The following is a 21253-nucleotide window of genomic DNA, read 5'->3' as shown; positions in this document are numbered from 1 at the left end:
GAGGAATCTTACATGTTCATGGTTGAGCCATACATTACCTAAATTAATCCATAGATTTACTGCTTATATCAATCAAACTGTACTCAAAAGATATATTACAGAGTTTGCAATAATACAATTCATCTGGAGGATCAAAAAGTCCTAAAATCTCAGGGAGACAGTGAAAAAATTAGAAATTAAGGGGGAATTTCATTTCTAGACCTTAGATCATATTCTAATGTAATAATCATCAGACTACTTGGCATTGGATTAAAAATGGAAAAGTAGATTTTTGGAACAAACTAGATGAGGAAGAAACCAGAAACAATTGAATGCGATGCTGAGAATGATGATAACTCGGGCAAGAATTATGTATTTGACAAGAATTGCTGGGCAACCTGGAAAATGGTTTGGACAAAGTTAGGTTTAGATCAGTAACTTATACCATATACCATAGTAAACTCAAAGTGCATACATGACTTGAATATCAAAAGTCATAGCATAATTGAACAAGATGATTAGCAGCTTTGGGGCAGGGGCAGTAAGTTGGTTACAGTAGGTAAAGCACTGGGCCAGAATTCAGGAAGACCTGAGTTCAAATCTAGGCTCAGACACTATCTTTGTGACCCTAGGCAAGCTACTTAGCTTCTGCCTCAGTTTCCTTATTGGTAAACATTGGGATAATAATAACACTTGTCTCATAGAGTTGTGAGGGTCCAGTGAAATAATTATAAAACATTTAGCACTGTACTTGGCACATAATAGGTTCTATAAAAATATTTTTATTATTCTAGTTACAAATTTGGTCAAAAAATTTTTTTTAAGCAATTGGGGTTAAGTAACTTGCTCAAGGTTACATGGCCAGTTATTTCTGGGTGTGGTGCTAAGTACCTGAGCCCAGATTCGATCCCAAGTCTCCCAACTCTGGGGCCGGCGCTCTTACTCACTGTGCCACCTGGCTGCCCCTAAGCAATTGGGGTTAAGTAACTTGCTCAAGGTTACATGGCCAGGTGTTTCTGGGTGGGTGCTAAGTATCTGAGCCTGGATTCGATCCCAGGTCTCCCAACTCAGGGGCCAGTGCTCTTACTGCACCACCCGGCCGCCCCATTTGGTCAAAATTCTTAACAATATTAAGGCATAGAGTTAATGTAATTCGTAAATAATGTAATGACATAGTTATATAACATTGAAAAAGTTTCTGCATGAACCAAAATCAGTCTATATAGCATATGAAGGAAGCTGTCTATAGGAGGAAATATTTTTATCATTAACATAAATGATAGAAAGCCTTTTCTGTCTGTAGGTAAATGTCTGGTTCTAGATACATCGGGAACAAATACAAATATTTAAGACTAAGAGCTATTGCCAGTAGAGAAGCAGTGAAATGACATGAGCAAACAGTTCTCAAAAGGATGATGAGAAACTATTTGAAATGCTGTCCCAATTTGCCAATAATAGAAATGTAAATTGATATAGCTGAGATTTCATCTCAGTAAATTGAAAAAGACAGTAAAAATGGGGATAGAAAATATTGGAGGGATTGGGGAAAGGCAGGCAAATAAACACATTTTTGGTGGAGCCTTGATTTGGTCCCTTCTTTCTGGAAAGGCATTTGCAATTCTAAGTGCATAAACTATCCATATCCTTTGGCCTAGTGAAACTACCTTTATATATGACCAAAAAGTCAAGGGTTGAAAGCATTGTCTTTTCAACATAAAAATACTTAATGGCAATGGTAGCAAAGAACTTTTAGAAACAAAGTATTTCCCTTTTGTTAGGTAGGTGGCCTAAAAAAGTTGAAGAACATGACTGCACTGGGAGAAATGGGAAGACTTAAATGAATTTATGCAGTGAAGTAAGCAGAAATAAGAAAACTATTCAGGATGACTATAGCTGTGTAAGTGGAAAGGAGGACAGTGAAACAATGGAAAAACTTAATCCTTTGAAATTTTAATAGATGTGCATAGTGCATTATGAGATATGAGAATGCCCCTTTCTCTTTTTCCTTTTTTTCATAGTTTAATCTTTTTTAAAAATTAATTTATTTTTAGTTTTCAGCATTTACTTCCACAAGATTTTGAGTTCCAAATTTTCTCTCTCTCCCCTTCCTCCACCCCAAGATGGCATGCATTCTGATTGCTCCTTCTTCCAATCTGCCTTCCTGTCTATCACCCCACTTTACCCCCCCATCCCCTTCTCTTACCCCTTTTCCTTCTGTTTTCCTGTAGGGCAAACTAGATTTCTATACCCCATTGCCTATATATTTTATTTCCCAGTTGAATGTAAAAACAATTTTTAATATTCATTTTTAAAACTTTTGAGTTCCACGTTTTCTCCCTTAGTCCTTCCCCACCCACCCTCATTGAGAAGGCAAGGAATTCGATATAGGTTACTAATGTGTAGTCATGCAAAACACTAATATAACAGACATGTTGTGAAAGACTATGTTACCCTCTACCCTGTCCTACCCTCCATTCATTCTATTCTTTTCTTTGACCTGTCCCTCCTCAAAAGGGTTTGTTTCTGATTTCCTCCTCCTCCCATTTGCCCTCCCTTCTATAATCACTCCCTCTTATCCCCTACTTTCCTGTAGGGTAAGATAAATTTCCATACCCAAGTGAGTAGGTACATTATTCCCTCCTTAAGCCAAATCCAAAGAGAGTAAGGTTCACTCATTCCCTCTCACCTCTTCACTCTTCCCCTCTATTGTAAAAGCTTTTTCTTGCTTCTTTTATGTAAGATAATTTACCTCGTTCTACTTTTCCCTTTCTCCTCCCAGTACGTTCCTCTTTCACCTCTTAATTTTATTTTTTAGATATCCCTTCATATTCAACTCATCCTGTCCTCTGTGTGCATGCGCGCGTGCGCGCACACACACACACACACACATTCCCTCCAAATACCATAATAGTGAGAAAGGTCTCATGAGTTACAAATATCTTTCCATGTAGGAATGTAAACAATTTAACAATTAAACAATTCAAGTTCCTTATTATTTCCCTTTCCTGTTTACCTTTTCATGCTTCTTGTATTTGAAAGTCAGATTTTCTATTCAGCTGTTTTTTTTTTTTAATTAAGAATGCTTAAAAGTCCTCTATTTCATTGAACGTCTATTTTCCCCCTGAAGTATCATACTTAGTTTTCCTGGATAGGTGATTCTTGGTTTTAATCCTAGCTCCTTTGATCTGGTTTGGCTGGTCACGACCACCCTGGAGCTAAAACCTTAGTGTGGAGCTGGGATTAGCTCCCAGAGTGCTGTGCTGGCCGATTCCAGCTGGCCTGCCGGGCTGTCCTCAGTGGGAGGTTAGCTTCTCTGTGTCATTTTGTGGGTTCTGTAGCTCCAAAGTTTGTTCAGAGTCCCCTTTTACATGGATTGAAGGTGGTGATAGCCAGAGCCGCACGGAGGTCCTCTTTCTACCTAGGTCATATAAGTCTTCCCAGGTTTTACTGAAGTTATTTTGCCTGAACTGTTATTTTTCGTCATTTTTGGTTTTTTAATTCTTTGTTTTAAAAGTCATCTCTTAGGTTAAAGGGAATGAGTCAACCTTATTCTCATTGGATTAGGTTTAAGGAGGGAATAACATACACAGTCATTTGAGTATCTTATGCTACAGGAAAGTAGGGGAGAAGGGAATATACCATAACTTGTTCAGCCATTCCCCTCTTGATGGGCATCCCCTCAATTTCCAGTTCTTGGCCACTACAAAGAGAACTGCTATAAATATTTTTGTACATGTAGGTCCTTTTCCCATTTTTATGATCTCTTTGGGATACAGCCCTAGAAGTAGTATTGCTGGGTCAGAGGATATGCATATTTTTATAGCCCTTTGGGTATAGTTTCAAATTTCTCTCCCAAATGGTCTAATTGGTTCATAACTCCACCAACAGTGAATTAGTGTTCCAGTTTTCCCACATATTCTCCAATATTTGTCGTTTTCCTGTTTGGTCACTTCAGCCAATCTGATAGGTGTGATGTGGTACCTCAGAGTTGTTTTGATTTGCATTTTTCTAATCTGTAGTCATTTAGAGCATTTTTTCATATGATTGTAGATAGCTTTAATTTCTTCCTTTGAAAACTGCCTGTTCATATCCTTTGACCATTTATCAATTGGGGAATGACTTGTATTCTCGTAAATTTGACTCAGTTCTCTATATATTTTAGAAATGAGGCCTTTATCAGAGACAGTAGTTGTAAAAATTCTTTTCCCAGTTTTTTGCTTTCTTCCTAATCTTGGTTGCATTGCCTTTGTGCAAAAACTTTACAATTTAATGTAATCAAAATTAATCATTATGTATTTCGTAATGTTCTCTATCTCTTGTTTGGGCATAAATTCCTTCATTCTCCATAAATCTGACAGAAAAACTATTCCTTGCCCCCCTAATTTGTTTACAGTATCAGCCTTTATATCTAAATTGTGTAGCCATTTGGACTTTCTTTGGGTTTACAGTGTCAGACGTTGGTCTGTGCCCAGTTTCTGCCCTACTGTTTTCCAGTTTTTCTAGCAGTTTTTGTCAAATAGTGAGATCTTATCCTAGAGGCTGGAATCTTTGGATTTATCAGACAGTAGATTACTATAGTCAGTGAGTACTGTATTTTTTTGCATATCAGGGGTTTCTTAACCTTTGATCTATGGCTAGCTTTCAGGAAGGTCCTTGAACTTGGATGGGAAAAATAATTACATCTTTATTTCAATATAATTGGTGTTGTTCATAATCCTATTTGATTTTTTCTCTTTTACAAATGTTATTTTGGAAAGAAATCTATAGGCTTCACCAGGCTGCCGAGGGTATCCATGATGCAGAAAAAGTTAAGAGTGCCTAAATATGTCATTTAATACTGAGTGGAGCTATTCCAGCTATTCCTTGAACCTATCTTTAGTGAATTTTCTCAGTTGAAACTTTTCTGATAATGGGAAAGGGCAGAGAGATATGGGAGGGGTGGTGTGGAAAGAGACCTTAAGAATTGTTGGTCTGAGTTTTACAAATGGAGAAAGGTGATTTCTTAGCCAAGTGGCAGATCTTGAACTGTCAAGCAAGTTTCCACAATCTTTCCAAATCATCAGTGTCATCTAAATCATGTAGCTCCAATTTCTTCCATGTTAATTTGTAAGGGACTGCATGTCTTTGAAATAAATGACAAAAAAAGAAAGCAACTCCTCACCCCTCTAAAAAAAAACCCCACTGTTATTGAGGAAGGCTTTAATTCTCTTTTTCTACTAACCCTTAAGACATAAGTAGACACAAGTTTCACAAGTAGTTTAGTGAAAGAGAAACAGCAAAGATAGCCTTCATTTGAGGCTTGACTGACCTTTGGATTCTTCTAGTATAATGACTGAATGTAGGAAGCAGACTTGAAATAGAACTTGTGTATATTGTCTTTTTGGATCACACTTGAGTTAAGAATATTTTTATTGGTTTATTCCATTATAACTACAATAGCATTTGTCTTGTGAATAGGGGAAAGTAAGCTTTCACTATTAAGGGATACTGACACTGCTATTAGACTTACTACCTTTCAACATATTTAGTCCTTAACTGTTCTAACTCAGATCTTTTGGAAAAATCTCGAGCAGTTCGTCAAGCTAAAGATGAACGTACATTTCACATATTTTACCAACTGCTGTCTGGAGCAGGAGAACATCTGAAGTGTAAGTTACCAGTACATTGAATAACACAGCAAAAAGTTTCAAATTTTTCTTCAAATATTTTTAATATATTTATAATAAAGTAGTCTTTTCTCTTTAAAGAGATCAAGACTTAAGGTTTACTACAGTTGTACCTTTAAAACACACACACACACACACACAAATATATAGTCCCAGGTGATAATAGGTGGCTGGTTTTACATGCCATTTTTCTATTGCTAAGTCAAAACTAAAGCTTGTTTTTTAAATAATTGTTTAAAGTTTAAATGTTTCCAGCTTTCAGTTGCATAAACTAAATTAAAAATCTGTATAAAGATTAGGAGATGTTTGGATTGGCATTCTTTTGTTTAGGAACAAATACAGAATTTGGATTTTTTTTTTTTAAGCCTGTGCTTTTGCTAAATTTTCTGTTATGTGATTTAAAAAGTGAATATAAATGCAACAAGCAGTTCTAGGTAAGGGGCCAGATAGATTTCCTTTTTTTTTTTTTTTTTTAAAGCAATCGGGGTTAAGTAACTTGCTCAAGGTTACACGGCCAGTTATTTTTGGGTGTGGTGCCGAGTATCTGAGCCCGGATTTGATCCAGATCATCCCAACACTGGAGCCGGTGCTCTTACTCGCTGAGCCACCTGGCTGCCCCTAAGCAATTGGGGTTAAGTAACTTGCTCAAGGTTACATGGCCAGGTGTTTCTGGGTGGGTGCTAAGTGTCTGAGCCCGGGATTCGATCTCTAGGTCTTCTCAACACTGGAGCCAGTGATCTTACTCGCTGTGCTACCTGGCCACCCCAGCCAGATAGATTTTCAGTCAGGTGATATTCATGGTATTGCTTCCATTTTAGATAGATTATTATGGATGCCTAAAGCAGATGTTGGAACACATTGATTTTATGGGTGACTGAGAAAATGATGTAATTAATAGAAATAGGAAAATAAGATGTGGGGTAAAGATTGGTGTTTTGAATCCTCCTGCTTTCTATTAAAGTTCTTATTCCAAAACACATAACTAAATAACCTAAGATTGGGAAAGTGCCATTCAGGCAACGATAATCTGTTATGCTGTATAGTTAATTTCAAATACTGAAGTAAATGATTGTATATTTATGAATAATTGCTAAAAAACTGTTTTATTTTGTTTTTCCCTCAGCCGACTTGCTTCTTGAAGGATTTAATAACTATAGATTTTTATCCAATGGCTATATCCCTATTCCTGGACAGCAAGACAAAGATAACTTTCAAGAGACAATGGAAGCGATGCACATAATGGGCTTCTCTCATGATGAAATCTTGTGTATGTGTGGGATCTGTAAGATCCAATGTGCACTTCAGTAGATCTTTTAAACATTGGTCAATCAAACCTTCACAAAGCTGCCAAAATAATCTTCCCAAAGCACAGGTCGGACCGTGTCACTTTCTTCCTTAAAAACCTTCAGTGTCTCCCTGTTGCTTATAGGATAAAATAGAAACCACATTGTCCTGGAATTTAAGCCTTCCACACACTGTTTCCACCCTCCCTTTTCTAGTTTGAAGTCAACCTACTTACCTTCATAATTTTATGTCCCATCCCACCCCCTAAAAGCCCAAACTGGAATGCTACATGTTCCTCTTTCTGTGCAGTGATGTGCCTGTACAGCTAAGGGATTGTGTTATCTTTCTCAACTGAAAGTGCTCTCCCCTCTTCACATTTTCTTTACTTTTTTAAAAGTTCTTTTGGAAACTCAGAGGAGTTCTCCTTTGCCTCAGTCAAACACCCTATAACCTTTAATCAGAGTGTAGCCTGTAATCCTCATAGCCTGTAAGTTCTTGTAAACAGGAACTACAATTTTTCATGTTTGTTCTCTAGTATATAATGTTTATAGGCTGTAAATTCTTAATTTTATTTTATTGTATTGACTAGATCCAAAATGGGATACAATTAGCAAAAAATCTCATGCTTTTTTTTTTTTTTTTTAAGCTTTGGGTTTGCTTACCTGTAATAGGAATTATAAGCTTAAGAATGAACATTGAGAAATTTTGGGGCTAATTTGATTGTATCACTAGCTCAGTTTGATTAAAAAAAATTTTTTGTTAATAATTTTTACATTTACCTTTTAACATAGCAATGCTTAAAGTAGTGTCTTCAGTGCTACAGTTTGGAAACATCTCCTTTAAAAAAGAGAGGAATACTGATCAAGCTTCGATGCCAGAAAACACAGGTAACCTAATGAAATCATTTTAATTTTGATTATAAAAGATGTTAATAAATATGAGATTTAGAAAGGAGAAAAACATTTAACTCTTTATCATATAACTAAAATGTTCTTCATGAAGAATTTTTTTCAGAGTATCTTCTGGAGATAGTCATCACAGTTTTTACATATAAATCCATCATTTTCAGCACAGAAATGCCAAAATTAATTACAAAACTCAATTACAAACAACTTAGAGAAATTATTTTTGTTTCATAGACAGCTAGGTGGTATATTGGATAGAATTGTGGAATTGGAATCAGCAAGACTAAGTTCAAATGTGACCTCAGACATATAGTAGCTATGTGATGACCCTAGGCAAGTCACTTAACCTCCTTCCATCTCAGTTTCCTTATCTGTCAAATGGGAATAATACTAGTACCTACCTTACAGTGTTGTTATGAGGTTCAAATAAGAGCATATCATAAAATATTTTACTATTATAAAACGTTCAAGCTTAAGTAAATGACAAGTAGTGTAGACTTCGTGTACTACTCCTGCTTCCTGTGATTTTTACTGTGTCTTTTAAATAAGGATAAAGACTGGACTTGTAATTTCATTATTTTTATGCAACTCCTGGATAGGGAAACTCCCTATATCAAGCAGGTTGACACCTCTTTAGACTTGTATTCTAAGAGAGTTACTTAGATCACTGAGAGGTCAAGTGATCAGTTTAGAAACTGGAGCTCTCTATCCACTGTCACACTGCCTGTTAAAAAGAAGCTCCATTCATGCCCTGCCTTGAAAACCTGTTTGTGTTTTATGAATCTATTTTTAAGAAACTTGTCATTACCCTTGATGCTTCACTTGGTTCTTATTCCAGTCTTAGGAATTGTCAATTACAGAGCTCCTAGTTTCTAAACTATTAAATATATGACTGAGGGTATCTCAGGATTAAAAGGAATATGCTGGTGTATATTATTTTGTTTTCTTTCATATCACATCTCTTTATATTAACACACAATAGAGCTCAGGTTTTGCTGAGGAAATGCTGCTTACCCCTTATATAACTGTGGACTTCACCTTCTCATCTGGAAGAGAGTGACTGAATTTGATTGCTGAGGACCCTTCCAGCTTTAATACCAACCTTCTGTTTCACTGATACTTGGAGTCTTTCAGTGACTCACGTGCATCTAATTGTCTTACCCTGTCGTGTTTTCTTGCCGTATACTATATCCTCAGTACCTAGAGAGGAGAAAAAAACAAAAGTGTGCTTTCTTTTTAAAAAATTTATAGTATATTTTCAAACTTTATATAGTGCATGTGATTTTTCTTATTATATACATATATTTCTCACTGAAGCTCAGCTTTTGTGCTTAGTTCCTTGTTAAGTCCAAAGCACTTTTGTTTTGAGGGCTGCTAGGGAATGCTTCATTTGTAGAGGCCAGTAAGGATAATTATCATGGCTAACAATTATGTAACACTTACCATGTATCTGGCACTGTACTAGTGCTTTACAGTTATCTCATTTTATTCTTGCCACCTCCCTGGGGGCAGGTGCTATCATTATCCCCACTTTACATATGGGGAAACTGGGGCAAACAGAGGTTAAATGACTTGCTGAAGTTTACACAGCTAATAAGTATCTGTTTCTGAGGCCAGTGACTCCAGGTACTCAGCATTCTATTTACTGTGCCATCTAGTTGTTTAATGTCTTTGTTGTTTAGAGAAGGCTTAAAACTTTGTACAATTTTTGTTTATTTTTGAAAGTTTCAGTTGTGGATTTTATTGTTTGTTTTTGAAAGAAAAGACCAAATGAAGTAAAACATGTTAACACAACATATGTAAGATGTGTAGCTAGCTACTCATTGTGGTACCTCATTTGTCCTAAATTCTTAAAATCATGTGTGATTGCATGGATGGAAAGAATATATCTATATACTGGTTCATTTTCTTTTTTTGTTCTGTTTCTTGCATTTGTCCCATGAATCATAGTCGTTTTGCTGTGAACTGTTAACTTTGTTAAAGAAAAAATATTATTTCGGTACTGTGTTTTAATCACAAGCCTTTTATCTAAATCTAATATCTAGGCATTTCTACTTCAGAGACAGGTTCAAACTGGCATAGTCTTTTCTATCCCTCCCCCCATAGTCTTTCCTCTCTCCACACATATTTCTACCCCAAGATGATTTGAGGTAACAGTATTAGAAAAGGTTGTAATATTATTAGAATGCAGTTTCAACTTAACATTCCAGAATAGTCACCTTGTTTCCTCTTTTCAAATGTTCTCTGGAAGTAATCAAAAGGCCTTGCTCTCTCTTATTAATATTTTAATTTTTTCTGAATGGAGAAATGACTACATACTCCTTAGGGGATCATAGGGACGGGTCCTTCTGGGTGTAGGAAAAGGAAGAATCTCAAGAAGACAAGTGTAATTCTTTGTTAAAAATTTGGTTTTGACCCTTAATGCACTTCCTTAAAGAAGAGTCTTGCTCTGGATTACCATATAGTCATTACCATACTCACCTAAGGAGCCACTCTTGGAAAGGGTTTTTAGATTGGAGAAATATTTCTAAATCTTTTGAGGGGAAACTGAAAGGAAGCTTTTAATATGCTTCCACACTGCCCTGTGAAATGATTGACTTTTGAATTTTTGTTTTATTAGCTATTTAGATCCTATTAAGTAATAAATTATTGTTACTAGAATTTACTTTAGTAAACTCTCAAAGTAGTAGGAAGGGTAGGGACCATCTAGTCCAGCCATACTTGAGTAACAATGACTACCTCCAGTGTGTATGTAAATCTACCATTTACTATGAAAGTACATCCAACTTTGGAAGAGTGCTAATTGTTAGGAAGCTTCATTTGTTTCAAACCTAAATATGCTTCTTTGAAACTTTGATGTTTCTGCTTCTGTCTTTTGGAGCCAGGTTGAGCATGTTTAATTCTCTTCCACATATCAGCAGGCCTTCTAGCACTTCAGAACAGCTCTTGTACTCCCCTCAAGTATTCTGTTGTCTAAGCCAACCATCCCTAGTTTTGTCAGGTTATCCTTATATGACACGGTCTCAAGGCTCTGTGCTTTCTAGACTGTGGTAATTAGAACTGAAAACAGTATTCCAGATAACGGTTTAACTACAGGACCCTTACATTCACCATTTTGTAAGTTATGCCTTATCAAGGTAGCCCATGATTTCACTTGCCTTACTGGTTCCCATATCATTCTTTTTACTTTTTTTTTTTAAGTTTGCAGTTTACTAAAACCCCACATCTTTTTTTTAGGTGAATTGCTGTCTAGCCACACTGTTTCCATTTTTATACTTGTTTTGTAGTAGTGTAATTTTTTTTTTACCTCAAGCATAAGAATTTAAATTTTCCTCCACAAAATGTTATCCTTTATTTAGCCCAATATTGTAACCTGTCAAGATGTTTATTACCCTAGAATCCATTGTACAAGCTGTTCCTCTCAGCTTTGTGTCATTTACAGTTCTGATAAATATGCTGATGTTTTTCATGTCAGTGATAAAAATCTGAACACCTTACTGGCAACCTAGCTGACCTAGAACTGGCACAAGGGTACACAGCCAGTTTCCAAATCCATTTTCTTGTATAGCTACCTGTCTTTCCCACAAGCATAATGTGATAAGCTTTGTTAAAATCTAGATAAAGTATGGCATTTTCTCATCTATCAGTCTTTGTTACTTTTTCAAAAAAGATGATAAAGCTTGTCTGATATGACCTGTTCTTGGTGAAGCCATATTGGTCTTCGTGATCCCTGCTTCCTTTTAGAAACGTTCTTGTCGAGTTGTTAAAGTCTTGTCTGACTCTTTGTGACCCCATTTGGGATTTTCTTGGCAAAGATACTGTAGTGATTTGCCATTTCCTTCTCCAGCTCATTTTACAGATGAGGAACTAAGGCTGTTTGAAACAAGATTAAGTGGTCACACATCTAGTAACTGCCTCTCACCAGATTTGAACTCAGGAAGATGAGTCTTCATGACTCCAGACTTGGCTATTGGCAGGAATCTAAAGTGAATTTACTAGCTTAGAGTTAAGGAAAATTTTGGAACTTACAGAAGGGCCATGTTCTCTGTGTTCTTTGTCCAGCCTTAACTTCCCATGATTGTTTTTCTCAATGCCATTTTCATTTACGAAAGTAACATATGTGAATCCTCTATTGATAGTGAGGCCAAAAATGGTGGTACCATTGTCCTTGTTAATAAAGAACTTCTGATAAACACCTTGACACTTTTATATTTATCATCTTGTGGGGTGGCTAGGTGGTGCAGTGAATAGAGCACCGGCCCTGGAGTCAGGAGGACCTGAGTTCAAATCTGGCATCAGATACTTAATGCAAAAGTAGCCATGTGACCTTGGGCAAGTCACTTAACCCCACTTAACCCCCCAAGTGACTTTAACTCCAAAAAGCAAAAAAAAATTTTTAGTTTATTTTTCATCTTGTACATGCAGTAGCATTCTTAAGTGCCCTTGGGATGACTGCTTAGTCTCTTGCCAATCTTTAAACTTCTTTTTTTGTCTGCTGTTTCTGTCTGTTTTATGAAATGATGATGCTTGTTATTCCATCATTGTGTTAAGATTTTACAGATGAGTTTAAATTCTAAAAAGAATATTGCAGCCCAACACAGTTGACTGAGAGGTACACAGAATATAAGATTCCACTATTTTATTGTGTTATCTTTTAAAAAGGGGGGAAAAGCACCCTTTGATTCCATAGAACAACAAAATACTGCCTAGTTTTTCCCCTATGCTTTATAGGCTCTGAAGACAGTTCCTAAAGAGGAATTGAGAACTTTCAGATTTAAGTAATTAATTAACTATTAAATAAGCAAGTAAATAATGAAGGAATTGGAAATGCTTAGTCTAGAAAAGAGTAGACTAAGGAAGATAGGCCAACTATCTCTGAACATCTCTGAGCAGGAGTCAGTAAACTTCCCTCTGCTTGTTTTTGTATGGCCTTCATGCCAAGAAAGGTTTTTACTTTTTAAAATAAATTTAGGTTGCTTTAAAAGAAGAAAAAGAATGACTAGACTTAACGCTTTTACTTTTTTCACCCACAGCAGCATTAGTGTAAAGACCACCAGTCTAACAATTAGAAAATCTGAATTCTAATTCAAGATTTACCTTTTAAATATAACAATTGTAATAACTATCATTTGTTTAGTTTTAATTTGGAATGGTTGTTTGACACATAAAACTTTAGTGATAAGGATTTAGACCTGTGATTTTGTCTGCATAAAGGACGCTAGGATCATGTAGTTCCTCCTACCAATGAAAGTCAGCCCCTTTTCTGGAACTTAGAATCTTTTAGAGTTGCCAAGAGTACTGAGAAGTTGAGTGACTTCCCAGGCTCAAATGAGGTCGGTCTTCCTGGGTTTGAGACTAGTTAGGGAGCTAGTCTTTTTGCTACCTCTATTTATATTTATTTACATAAATAATACTTTTTGTGTCAGTTTTGCCAGAAACTCATCTTCATGGGTTCAAATATGGTATTATGCAGTAGCTTTGTGACCCTGGGCAAGTCACTTTACACTGTTTACCTCAGTTTCTTCACCTGTAAAATGACCTGGAGAAGGAAATGACAACTCACTGCAGTGTCTTGTAATGGTAATGGTAATTTGAAGATCTTCCCTACCCCTTAGTAGTCCTAAGGGAATTTGAAGATTTTTCCTGTACCTTCATAGGCTGAATGTAATCACATGGTCACAGGAGCTTGCTGAATGGGTAAAGCAGAACCCAGAGGAAGCTGTGAGTCAGAGCAGTTAGCATGGAGGGAGAGGAGAGAATGTAGGCAAGGAGACAGATAGGCTTGTGAGTGTTTATGGGAAGGCTAAAAGATGGTGTGACTCCCTGCTGTGTTATGATATATTAACTTCTTTGTTGCTATGTTTTCTGATGTATGAATAAATGCTTTGCTTCTGTCTTCTATGTGGAGAGTCTATTATATTTTGCGATTTAGAACTGTGCTAGCATAGTCATAGTCACACTCAATGCTGTGAATATTGAGTTTTGTGCTATATATGTTTGCCAAGAAAACCCCAAATGAGGTCATGAAGTTGGAAACAATTGAAAAACAACAAAAGTGTAAAATATGTCTTATTGTGATTTCATCAGAATCATTCTTTTCCCTAGTAGACAATTTAAAAATAATACCTATTGGCCAGCCCTCCCATAACGAACATCTCAATATGTCGTTAACTATTCCATCTAAGTCTGTTTATCAAGTCTATACTTGAAGGTCTTTCAGCAGTTACAACTTGAGAGAACTTAGAAAATCTAGGATCACTCATTCCTCATGGCAAAGCTCATTAGAAGAGCACTTATTAAATAATATAGAATTACTTGAATTAATCATACCAAAATACTATTTACCTTTTAGGTATGCCTTTCATTTTGTCTCTTTTCTATTTTTTTCCTCATGTTTCTTATTTCTTGATCCTTGCCTCTATTTATGTTCAGCTCTGTATTTTTCTCTCCTCTCTGTTTTTCTTGGATCTGCCAGTTTAAGTATGTTGTTCCAGAAAACATCTTGTAATATCCATCCTTTCTAAGCTCAGTTCTTGGTAATTGGAGAGGGGAGGGTAGAAATACACATCAGTTTTTTTTGTTTGTTTGGGGTTTTTTTGCTTTTTAGAGAGCAGTTGGGGTTAAGTGACTTCCCCAAAGTCACACGGCTAGTAAGTGTGTCAAGTATCTGAGGCTGGATTTGAACTCAGGTCCTCCTGACTCCAGGGCTGGTGCTCTATTCATTGTACCACCTAGCCGCCCCTACACATCAGTTTTTTGCATTTATGAATGCCTTATCACATTCTTAACTCATTTACCTCCCCAAGTATTACGACTCCCAGGACACATCTTGTTGTCTAACAACATCTGCCTCTTTCTGTGCTTGTGAAAATTCATATTTCTTAAGTGTAGACCCTTACCTTTGTCCCTGTTAAGTGCCATTTATTATACTTGGTCTGTCATAAGTGAAAAGTGTTACTTTATAGTTGTTTCAGTGTGATTTATTAAGTGTTTGTGTTTCCTTTTTTAGTCACTATTGCCTTATAAAAATGATAAAATGTTGGTCGCCACTGGTAGTAGGACTGGTTGATAATCAGAGTTCACAGTATTTTTAAAGGTTATATCTTGTAACATTTCAGTTGCACAGAAACTCTGTCATCTTCTGGGGATGAATGTAATGGAATTCACTCGTGCCATTCTTACTCCTCGGATCAAGGTTGGCAGAGATTATGTCCAGAAAGCCCAAACCAAGGAACAAGTAAGTTTAGTAATGATTTTTTCTATATTTTCTTTAAGTGATCCACCTCTTGGCATGTAGCATTGAAAGAATACAAATTTCAATCATCTAGATATTCTTAGGACATTGATCCTCTATCTCTGTTCTTTCTACTCTTATTTTTTTTAACTTTTCAAAGTCAAGAAAGTATGAAAACTAAGCAACTTTTTTTTCCCTTTGTTTGTATTTGGCTTTTTTGTTTTCATGATTCCATTAGTGTGAGAAACTCCTAGTGAGGAAATATCAGTAACTGTTCTGAAACTTGGTCTTAGCAACTGGGACACTGAGAGATTAAATGATTTACCTAAACTAACATAGCTAGTAGTATGTCATAGGCAGGATTCAAACACAGATCTTCCAGATTTGGAGGACAGATCTCCATATTATCACATTGCCTCTTCATGTTATTGCTCATATTCCCTTTCAAAAATTTGCCTGTTTTTTAAGAATACTTTTTTTCTAAAATGTCACCTTAATCAAACAATAATAATATTTTATATTCACAACAGCCTTGTCAGTCAGGAAGCTAATTAAGTTGACTCTGAAAGATAAGTTGCTTAGTGTTACAGAACATATACATGCCAAAGCCAGTCCTTAAGTCTTTTGACCCCCTATATCCAGTCATATTTACACTAATTGTACAAAAATCCATTCCCCATTATTCTAAATCACTTATTACTGCTCAGTTGAAATTTCTCAAGTTAAATGTTTCATGCATTTTGATTTTCAGGCCGATTTTGCTGTGGAAGCACTGGCAAAAGCTACCTATGAACGTCTTTTTCGCTGGCTTGTTCATCGAATCAATAAAGCCCTGGATAGGACCAAACGACAAGGGGCATCTTTCATTGGGATTCTGGATATAGCTGGGTTTGAAATTTTTGAGGTATTTCAAAATGTTAATTTAAATTATTTTTATTGACAACTTTTGTTTAGTGACTAGTCGGTACTTCATTTCATGTTGACATTGAACCTGAACGGTTAGGGTGCCAGTGTCAAACCTGCCCCCAACACCTTAGATCTCATAGTTACCCCACAAGTGTTCTACTTTCTCAATCAGAAACTTTTACTTACTTCTATCTGACTATAACTGTCATTCTCTAAACCTCACCCTAATGGTGAAGTGGGAGGTGTTACGTCATGTGAGGAACAGAGATACCTTTTTGGCTTTTGCAGGAGGGGGAGTAATGTCTACTGAGACTAGAAATATAGATTGGAGTCAAGTTGTAAAGGGATTTAAAAATTAATGAGAGAAATTGATGCTTTATTCCCGGAGCAATAAGAAGCTTCTAGAATTCATTGAGTAGGGGAGTCAGATTTGCACTTAAAGTAAATGTTTTAATAGAAATGTATAAAGGGGATAGCTTTGAGAAAGAGATCAGTATCAGTAGAGAGAAGGAATTGAACGTGAAAGATGTTACACAAGTAAAAATGATAAGGTTTAGTAATTAATTGGATAGATCAGGTGATGCATAGTGAGTGAGTAGTCTAGGATAATACTGATAAAAAGCATTTTTTTTTGCTATCATTAATCTATTTGAAGTATAATCCCTGTAATAAGACCTCTTTACTACTTAGTATAAACAGCTTAATAATTATGTTGCTTAATTTGAAATTGTCTTTCTGAATAGTTGGCTAATTTATAGCTTGACCAGAACAGATTTTTTGAGCCTGTCTTCTGTACAGTTGTTCTAACATGGAATTTTTCTGTCTTTTACTTAATATGATAATTTGATCAATATGAGGTGATAACTGAGTTGCTTTTTTTAATTTTAATTTTTTTTCATTAATGATTTTGAACAGTTTTTCTTATGGATGGTTGATAAGTTACATTTCTTTTGAAAACCATTCATATCCTTTGATCATTTATTTGTCTTTTTGAATGGTATTCAGTCCTATGGATTTTAACAGTGCCCTGTAGATTTGTATTGTCATACTTTATGATTGGTTTAAATTTTTTTTCCAATCTGTATTATTTTTCCTCTGATTCTAGAGGCACTGATTTTATTTATTCAAAAACCTTTTAAATTTCCATGATCAATATTGTCTATTCTTTCCTATTTACATAGATCTGGAAGCTGAAAGGCCAAGGTCATCTAGATTAATTTCCGCTTTCTACAAATGAAGAAACTGAGTTCAAATACCTTCTTTGGCACTCAAATACTAGTGTGACCTTTGGCAACTCACTACATCCCTAGGCTTCATTTTCCTCATCTATAAATGGAGAGAGATGGAATAGATAACATCTTTAGTTCCTTATAACTCTGAATCTAAGATTCCATAATCTCTTTAATTCTATCTTGTTAGAAGTTCTTCCTTTGGGGCAGCTAGGTGGTTCAGTGAGCAGAGCACTGGCCCTGGAGTCAGGAGGACCTAAGTTCAAATCCGGCCTCAGACACTTGACACTTAACTAGCTATGTGACCTTGGGCAAGTCACTTAACCCCAAATGCCTTGCCTTCCCCCCTCCAAAAAAAAAAGTTCTTCCCTTATCCATAATTGTCAAAGATATAACCTTCTTTTCTCCTTTACTTTTTCATGATTTAACACTGATTACTTAATTACTTGATCTCTCCTGTAGCCTGCATATTTGTTTTTATTTTTGGAAAATAGCCTTTTAGAACCTCATTCTTTCTTCAACACTTTTACAGTTGAATTCCTTCGAGCAACTCTGCATCAACTATACCAATGAGAAATTACAGCAGTTGTTCAATCACACCATGTTTGTCCTCGAGCAAGAAGAATACCAACGGGAAGGCATTGAGTGGAATTTTATTGATTTTGGACTAGATCTGCAGCCCTGCATTGATTTAATAGAACGACCAGTAAGAATGCTCATTTTTACCTAGTTTTATATATTCATTCACATTCAGGTGGCAGTTACAGAAGTCAGATAGTGGAGCGGGCACAGGAAATGGGGTTCTTAGACCTACACTATAGTTAATAGTTATAGGGTAGGCAGCTTCTCATAATTTTCCTCTGTTCTTACTCTATTGCCAGAAATATCTAGAAATTCAATTAGTTTAAATTTTATAATGGTAGTAATATTCAGTATTTGATAGTCAAGTTCTTTTACTATATTCAGTTTCTTAAGGCATGCCACAAGGAGTCCTTTCTATTTATGTAGTTATTGTGTACTTATTACTTGAGAATGTGGGCAAAATGTCTTCTATTGGACCTGTGATTTTATTATTATATCGCTTTGGACAAGAAACTCCTTGTACCCATTCAGATCAGCATTTGTGTGGCAACTTATGTTCTTAGAGAATTATCTGCGGCACTGAGATATTAAGTGATTTGTCCAGGTGTCATCTAGGAAGGATGGGTCAGACGTGAGACTTAAATATGGACTTCCTGACTCCTAGGCAGGCTTTCTACCCACGATCCCAGGCTGCCTCTCTGTGTGATTGTCAGAAAATATTCAAGTTCTCACAAAATATACATAATCAAATTCATGATACTATTCTTAGTTCCAAATTAACCAATCTTTCTATGTGTGTTTGAAATGCTGTGAAAGAAAAGGAATAATATCTACCTGCCCCTTCTTCCCCTTAAGACTGTTAGTCCTATTTAAGCATAATTATACCCAAACTATGGAGATGGAAAACGGTTTAGTTAAAAGTCCTTAGGAAGGAGATTTCCATAATCTCCAATGGCTGTTCAGTGTTTCAAAACCATTAATTTATGTTTCAAGTATTAACGTAGTTCCTCTTTGCTGCTAATATATAATTAATTGTTTTCTAATCAAATAGCTCTGGATACAGGGACATGACTAATCCTAGGAGTCCCTCCTCTGACACTAACTACTTATGTGGTCTTAGTTTCTATAGCATAATTTCCTCATCTCTAAAATTATTAGAGGGGATGACTTCTGAGGTCCCATTCAATTCTAGAGTTATGACACTGATTCTTTCCATTTTGGAAGAAATGTTTGGAATTCTTCAAATGTTTACAAGTTTATTTGTAAGTTTGTATAGTACTAGAGTCAGAGCTTTAAAAAAAAAAGGATACTTTTATGAAGCAAAAATAATTTGGTGTATATTTATGATCTATGTCCTTTTCACATAGCCCTGACCCAAGGAAGGTGATGGGGATGAAGAGAGTGCTCACTTGATTCCTCTCCCTTACCTCCTGCCAGTGATGAATAGTCACTTCTAATTTAACTTTTTTGTTTGACATGAAACAGACAAATAGGCAATTCTTAAAGAGCTTCTTCTGTTATCTTTGGTTACTGTTTCAAAGCAGAAAAAATATTGGGGTTTGGGAGTATGGGGTGTCAGAGGAGGGACACTTAAAATACAGTATAGTTTTCACAGGATTTGACTTTTAAGGAACATTTCTTTTGTAGAGGAAAAAACTACAGGTCCTAGAAGCAAAATTACATGGCCAAGGGCTCACATAGCTTTCTGAATCCACTGTCTTAAGATTTTTACCATCATACCTATCTGCCTTCCTTTACAACCCTCTTCCTTTACATTAAAGTTGCTACAGCTAGACCCTGAGTAGTGCACACAATGAGTTCCCTGAAGTGGTCACATGCATTTGAATCTGCATTATTGAAAGCTATATTTATGTAAAATTTGGGCAAGGGAAATATGCAACGTGGATTTGAATGATCTTCAGGGGATTCATTATCACTAATCAAACAAAGTTGTATAATTTGAAATATTATATAGTTCAGAGGAGAGGTATCATGAGGTAATGGATAGAAAGTCAGAGCCAGAAAGACCCAGGCTCTTCCTTCAGATCCTACTTTAATCAATGAACAAACATTTATTAAATACCTACCTAATACTAAGTAGGAGCACACAAATATAATAAGTAAAAATCCCTAATCAAAAGGGGGGGTGGCACTAAGTACACATATACATATCATTTATACACACAAAAAGTATTTATGTAGATAGATTAAAGAGAATTACAAAGTTATTAAATACAAGGTACTTCTGGAAGGTGGTCTCTAAGTTGGGAATAATTAGGAAAGGCTATTTATGAAAGGTAATGCTTAAGCTGTATCTTGAAGGAGGAAAGAGATTCAGTGCCGGGGGGGGGGCACAAGAAGGAGAGTTCTTTGCAGGCACAGAGGACAGCCAAAGCAAAGGGGTGGAGATTGGACCTAGATCATCCTGTGTGAACAATAGTCCAGCTTGTTTGGATTGCCCAGTGTAAGAGAAACAATAATAATGATACTGGAAAAGTCAGGTTGGAGTCAAGCTGTGGAGGGCTTTAAAAGCTAATAGAGGAGTTCATATTTTATCCTAGAAGTCATAGAGAGCCACTGCATTTGGAGTTCTGTAAGTAGAGTAGTGGCATTTTTGTCTGTGGGGTAGCTGGCAGGTGTAGTGGATAGAGCACTGGGTCTGGAGTCAGGAAGATCCAAGTTCAAATTCAGCCTCAGATATTCAGGTGTGTGACCCTTGGCAAGTCATTTAACCTCTGTTAGCCTTGGTTTTCTCATCTGTAAAATGAAGACACACTGGAGAAGGAAATGGCCAACCACTCCAGCAACTTAACTAAGAAAAACCCATGGATGAAGTTCATGCAGGCTATGTAGAGTTGGGGATGTCTGAGTGACTAAACAATAGCAACAAAAATCTTTGGCAGCAACATTTAGGAAGTTTCTTATAATACCCGATGCAGGGGTAGCAAATAGAGGAGCTGTTGGAATAAGTTAGGTAAGAGATAAGGACCTGAACTAAGGTGATATGTGAATAAAGAGAAAGGGTCACATGTGAGAAATGTTGTGACATTTGGAAAGATTTGATCACTGATTGAATTTGTTGAGTGAGGAGTCCCTGATAATGCTAAGATTAAAAAGTATGTTGGTGCCTCTGGCTTGTGATCCTGGGCAAGTCACTTAATTTCTTTGTTCTCTTTGCACCTCTTCAAGTCTATAAGTTTCATGAGAAAGAGAGTTTGCTAGTTGGGGTGGAGTTCTGTATATTGGTGAAATATAGGAAAATACAGTCAGGTTTAATACCCATCCCTTTTTCAGTAATGCAAATAGCATTAGTTTAGTCAAAGAAGAATCTGCCTATTATGTATATTACCAGGCTTTTAACCTTAGAGAAGCATTTTCTGTGTACTTAATGAAAAAATACAGTACAAAAACTGTTAATTATGAGGAGAAATACTACAGATTTCTAACCCCTAACAGGGGTTATTTATA

The 21253-nt window shown here is 36.1% G+C and overlaps 1 protein-coding gene across 3 annotated transcripts in view; it reads left to right on the top strand.

Moving 5' to 3' along the window:
• The window catches only part of MYH10 (myosin heavy chain 10), a 214955-nt gene that overhangs the window by 92129 nt on the left and 101573 nt on the right, over window positions 1-21253 (top strand). For all 3 annotated transcript variants that reach the window (XM_069104170.1, XM_069104168.1, XM_069104169.1), the window contains 6 exons: window positions 5529-5627; window positions 6769-6912; window positions 7721-7816; window positions 14953-15071; window positions 15820-15972; window positions 17736-17909. In XM_069104170.1, coding sequence (XP_068960271.1) covers window positions 5529-5627; window positions 6769-6912; window positions 7721-7816; window positions 14953-15071; window positions 15820-15972; window positions 17736-17909 — 785 coding nt within the window. The remainder of the gene's footprint in view (window positions 1-5528; window positions 5628-6768; window positions 6913-7720; window positions 7817-14952; window positions 15072-15819; window positions 15973-17735; window positions 17910-21253) is intronic.

Source organism: Petaurus breviceps, unplaced genomic scaffold (genome assembly GCF_028583685.1).
Source record: "Petaurus breviceps papuanus isolate PSGF00001 unplaced genomic scaffold, PetGlider_PUasm1.0 673, whole genome shotgun sequence".
In the NCBI taxonomy this organism is placed as follows: Eukaryota; Metazoa; Chordata; class Mammalia; order Diprotodontia; family Petauridae; genus Petaurus; species Petaurus breviceps.
This window is presented reverse-complemented; position numbering and strand designations above follow the sequence as displayed.